Source organism: Bos mutus, chromosome 11 (genome assembly GCF_027580195.1).
Source record: "Bos mutus isolate GX-2022 chromosome 11, NWIPB_WYAK_1.1, whole genome shotgun sequence".
Lineage (NCBI taxonomy): Eukaryota > Metazoa > Chordata > Mammalia > Artiodactyla > Bovidae > Bos > Bos mutus.
Genome location: NC_091627.1, coordinates 46,682,635 through 46,688,634, shown reverse-complemented (window position 1 = coordinate 46,688,634; position 6,000 = coordinate 46,682,635). Strand labels below are relative to the sequence as shown.

General features: G+C 35.1%; 1 protein-coding gene across 4 annotated transcripts in view; it reads right to left on the bottom strand.

The window, feature by feature from the left end:
- Positions 1-4,337: 4,337 nt before the first annotated feature.
- Positions 4,338-6,000, bottom strand: part of XPO1 (exportin 1) — a 42,608-nt gene continuing 40,945 nt past the window's right edge. For all 4 annotated transcript variants that reach the window (XM_070379393.1, XM_070379394.1, XM_005889730.3 and 1 more), the window contains one exon: positions 4,338-5,409. In XM_070379393.1, the coding sequence (XP_070235494.1) occupies positions 5,263-5,409 (147 nt within the window). In that variant the 3' untranslated portion in view covers positions 4,338-5,262. The remainder of the gene's footprint in view (positions 5,410-6,000) is intronic.

Here is a 6,000-nt window from a genome sequence, read left to right as displayed (position 1 = left end):
ACAGGTACAATTTATGAATTAAAACCATTTCCTACCTTAGCTATGTAACTACATGCAGTTGTATAAACAAAATTTAAAAATACAAGTTTTGGAGAGTTTAAATTAATGAAAGGTGAAAGATTAACTATGTTTCTTAAAAGGATTGTTTCTAAGGGAGTCTTTTCTTTATCTTGATTATCAGAAAACACAAGAGATTTTAAATTAAGAAACAAGCAGAGCCTACCCAGCCCAGAGAAAGCAATGCGGAGTCAGCTAAGGCTCTATGGAGCACAATGTGTACTTACGCAAGTGGAATTTATTGCACATCACCTCACAGAATAAAGAGGAACATCCTGGGGTATCAATCTAGCTTACTAAAATCAGGATGATTTTTCTATGTGGCTAGGCACTGATAAATCTAAGTAGTTGTTATATGGTCTATTTTTAACATTGTAGCCTCTTAACAGCTCACTTGTGATCTAGTTGTAAACACCTTCAGAAGCAGAAATTTTTCTTCCTATAGACAAACCATTTCTGCTTAGTCTTTAAAATAAGCAAGCAAACACACCAGTTGCAATGCTTTAATGTAACCTAAAGGGCAGGCTTGTCAACACCAAAGCTCAGGACTTGGTCCCACCTTTTCAAATATCTTTGACTATAAAGATTCAGACTTGAGGTGGACTCAAGAATACGATTTCTTGTGGGCCAATAGTCTGAAGAAGATGGAAAACACACCACTACTTTCTGTCTAAGAGCTGGATGAATCACAAAAAGGCCAAAAATACTTAGGAATGGTTGGTTCTTACTTGATGCAGCCATGCAGATTAAGTCTGGTAATGTCTGACCTCAGAACTTTTGAGATCAAAGGGAGAAGGCCTAGTTTCTTTTCCTGTCACAGTTGTAGAAAAAGGATGTTCTGGGTCAGGAACTTCAGTTTAGGGTAGCAAGTACAGAAAATTAACCTCAGTCCACCCATAATGGATCTCTTATGGATAATCCTACTGGAGTACAAGAAAAAACAGTGTATCCCAGCTTGCAAGGAACTACAGCTTTAACCCTTTTTCACAAAGTAAATAATAGGTTTCCCAACTCCTAGGCATGGCCTAACTCCCTCAGCTTCTGTAATGCCTCCATTCCTTTTCAGGTTTTCAAGACTTCATCTTGGAACGTCAGGACACTAGCTTCAGCAGTTACCTTGAAAATCGACACAAGGCCATTAATAACAAAGACAAGGAGTGAATGGTTTTGTTTGCCACCCTGTACAGATTTTTTTTTTCCAATTGTGTACAGTGAATGACAAAAACAACTGCCACTGTTAGAGGGGCAATTTCTTTGGTATTTTCAATACCTCAAAGCTTAAGAGACTTATTTTCTCAGAGTCAACTGCCTTTTGTCCTTTTCACTCAACTTTTATAGTCAGACTTTCAATTCACTCTCCCCCTTTCTCATTAATAGAACACCAGTTTTATTCAGAGCAGCAATGCATACAGCTTTAGCATGGAATTTCTCAGCTTATTGGGCGGGGTTATGGAAATTGGAATATTCCAAAGTGTTCTGCAACTTGTTCTGGGTCTTAAAAGGGGAAGTTTTTTATTTTCCATGCTGCCCAGGATCCAAGTATAAAACCTGAAATTCCCACAACCATATTTGACCTTGGGGTATAATCCAGGTGCTGGGGATAGAAAAAAATTTCTAAATTGCCTAGACCTTCTATCATAAAGCTGCACTTCCCAACGATCTGTATTGGTTCTCTAGACACCACTGATATGAGCACCACAAAATAAACTACAAGTAACTATTTCTTGTAACACGAGCAAAAACACCTTAAAATGCTAATTTATAAAAATATTATTAAATATGTAATTGTTTTGCAAGCTAGTAGGGGCTTATTCCCTGTGGACTCTAGAATAAAATAGTAAATAAAAGTAAGTGTACTCTGAAAGCAAAGTTATCGGGGTAGAGGTACACAGGAGGGGATTTGTTAGTTGGGACAGTAGATAATACAGAATATAAACTATGCTTAGATAAACATGAAAAAAGAGAAGATACTTTAAAAAACAGATCTGCATAGTAACCAAATATTTTTCAAGAGAACAATCATCACTGAAATTAAAAACTACAAACTCAAAAAGCATGAACCTAAATTGGGTACTCATTTGGGAAAAACACACTGGGAAAAACACAAACTATGAAAAACATTCTTAGGAACTGTTGGGGAAGCCTAAACATGGACTAGATATATTATGGAATTATGGTTAACTTTACCAAGAATGCGTCAGAGATGAAAAGCACAAAAAGTGGTAAGAGACTGTACAACTCTACTCAATTACTGTTCATTTTACTGCAGTACTTTAAATACCGAAAGTACTATTTATATTTTTATGTAACTGTTTATAATCCAGACATTTTGTCCTTGAGTTTCCTCTAATCAGAACATCAAAAAAGGCTGACTATGTGACATTTTTTTAACTTTTCTATAGGCTTGAGTCTTCACACATTACAGAATGGAATTCTGTTGGAAACCTTCCGGGAGGAACATCCAATACATACACCACCAGGTCAGACCTGTTAATCTCACAGTGTTCTAATACTGCATTTTTACCAAGTCTATCCTTACATGTCTGTTGGCATCAAATCTGCATCCTAGATCCTATCACAGACCTAACTCAATGTGGGATTGACTTTCATTACTTTCTGCTTTTTTTCCAACTCTAAGGTATTAATTGCAAGATGTATTTTTATGCACCATCAAGAAAACACTTTCAACTATGACAACAGTCCTTACTAAAAATAAAAATTGGTTACAGAAGCCTTTTTGAAACTTGAGTATCAACTTCTTACAAATAAAATTGCACTGCTTGGCATTTGGTGAACAATTCTTTGCATTATAGCTTATTGACAGCTTCCCTGCTTAGGTCCCAAGAAAAACTTGGTTGCCACTAATGTAAGAAAATATGCAAGTGTGATTATTCTTCCAATGATTATTTACTCTCCCCCTTATCAAGTTTATATCCTGCTGCCTTTGTATGCCTTTTTGCATAGAATATTTTGTTGCTGACCAATCTAAGACACTTTTAATACTTTTATGTAAGACAATTTTTTTTGGTAAGACAATAAATAGCAATAAATGCATAAACAATTATTGAGTTCACACATGGACAAGCAGGGAAATATATCAACAGTATTGCCTAGCCACCAGTTTTTAAGGTGCCACAGATCTTCAGAGATGCTAAAATATTAGAATGGCATTCTACTGTTGATATCCTAACTGACTCAGGAATTAGCTTTTGTGAGACCATTTTCAGTTCGAAAGACTTGTCTATGATTCTAATGGGTGTCTAAACCAAGATTTAGACATACTTATGAGACAATTCCAGTTCTCTCTCACAATTTGTAACAACTGAGATGCTGCCTTTTTGCAAAGGTTAAACAACACTGAGCCAAACATTTCAAATGGCCAGTTTATCAGTATGCTTTCTTGTAAAACACGTTGAGGCTGGCCTGATATGATTAACTTTTATTCAAGCAAGAAATGCCCACAATAAGTTTAATTTTCTATTAGCATGTTCTCATTTTGGCCAAAGCTTGGTTTCTTCAACATTCAAAACATATCAAGGTAGGCAATGGGGCTGTAGGGTAAGAAAATTATACATGACCACTGATGGAAAGCAGATTTCAAATACAGCATATGATTTGAAACTGAACTCTTTTAACTGTTCCAAGACAACTTATTTATAGGCAAACACCAGTAAGAAAATCAAAGCTTTTAAGAAAGCTAAAGTATTAAACAAAATACTTCAATATTCCTCTCTGTATATTTAAAACATCTTACTATTTGTTGTTTAAGACTTTTATGCATGATTACATTCTACTGAAATAATGCCAATCTTTGCCAAAGACCTATATAAAAAGTTAGGAGAATAGCAATTATACAAAATTGCTGATTCTCCACAAACATGAGGCACTTCAAATGCTTAGGTTTTAGTTTAGGTATATAGAAGGCTAATTTAATCATCTGGAAACAGACTCACCCAAGCTGGTTTCCTTTTCTATCCCCTTTTCATATTTTGTAGGGAATCTACAGCTTTGTTACCCCCCAATTCCTAACCAAAGGAAAGATGCTTTTTAACTGCAAGTAAAGGTAAAATGTGTGCCAAGCTGTCACAGGAGGGATTTGTTTCTTGGGAACAGAAGATATCTCAGGAACATGTTCATTTTATACAAATGCTGCCTTTACTCAATAACCTTAGAAATAATACTTGGAAGTCAACAGTTATCAAAATTCGTTTAAAAATGTTACCTAACACCTAAACATAAATAACCACTTTCATTAATACAGGAATAAGTTTGAGCCAATAAAGGGAAAATAAATGTAAACCAAGTTTATTTTGCTTTTTAAGTAGTGTTCTTAAAGCACTACAGCTTGGTAAACAATGTAAATTAGTATAAGTCATCTCAAAAGCCAGAGTTTTGTTTTGTTTGTTTTTAATGAGTTGTTAAAAAGATGCAGCCTATTCTAACAGGATAAATATTTTTAACCATTTCACTTTGAGTTAATGAAGGCTCACAAATGAGCAACACTCCTCATTGAGGAAAACAAAAAGCTGTTGTCGACAAGCGACAGCACACACACACAAAAACAAAAAGAACTGTGTAAAAATAACTAACTGTGTTCCCATATTTTTTGAAGTCGTTTACAATGGGATGATATGCACATGATCTTGCTGCAAACTTGCCATACAGACTTGTAATACATGTAGTCTAGACAAACAATTCAGTCCAAGAGGTGCTAACTTCAGACAATGCAGCACTATAATCCTTTTAACAACGCAATCTGTTTTACTCATTATCTTTTCTTCTAGACTGAAATACAGGCTAGAAAGAAAATGCTCCCTAATTAAAAACTGGTATTCTTTACAGGAAAAATTGTATACTTTTGCATCAGAATTTACAAGTATATGTTCAAATTGGATTTTCCTCCTCCCCCCATCCCAGCCACAAAATGGGGATGAAGTTAAAATTTTTAAAAATGCCGTAATTTTCAACTTCATGCAAACTAAATAAAGATGACCAAAACAAAAGCTTAAACAATGGAAGGATATTTCACAGAAAATTTCTTATACAAAAAACACATAAGAAAAAGGGCCACTAGGTGACATTTTAATTTACAAATTGGCATCATTTTGGTCGACAAATATTCAGATGCTGCTTTCATCTGCTAACAAGAGTTGCAGAGAAAAAAAAAAAAAAAAAAAAAAAAAAAACCCAGCATGACTTCTGATTTTAATCACACATTTCTTCTGGAATTTCATGTGGATTAAGGATGCCTGGGACAGACATCTGAAGTTTGTGTTTTTCTTCCTGAGCCTGTCGAAGGGCTGTTTCTCGTTCTTCCAAAAAGAGATCCGATGTATCTTCACCTGCAAACTCCTGTGAAAAGATGGTCAACTGTCAACATACTTAGCAGTGTAATTTATCCATCAATTGTTGGGCTTAAATATATATATAATTCCACACAGTTGAATTAAAGACTAAATGTGTTAGTTGGGAGGGAAAGATTACAAAAGAGGGATAGTATAATGCCACATATAAAACATACTTCAAGAGCAATGATAACAAAGACTAATGATCAAGTTTAAGTATATTATCATTGTCCTCATAGCTATGTTATCAACTTTCATCCTTTATAGCTTTGTACGAATCAGTTTTTTACACTTAAAAAAAAAAAAAAACTTTGTATTTTGGAGGAGGAAAAAACCTGCATGTTATGTGATCAATTCTTATTTAATAGATATGGACAAGAATTCATCAGCTCTTTTTGACTTCTTTAAAACACGATGACACAACAAAAATTCCTCTTCTCCTAAGTCAACAAAGCACTGTAACAGCAGTAAATAACAGGCTAGTATCTGCTAATCACCATTGCTGCTGCTGCTGCTAAGTCACTTCAGTCGTGTCCGACCCTGTGCGACCCCATAGACGGCAGCCCACCAGGCTCCCCCGTCCCTGGGATTTCCAGGC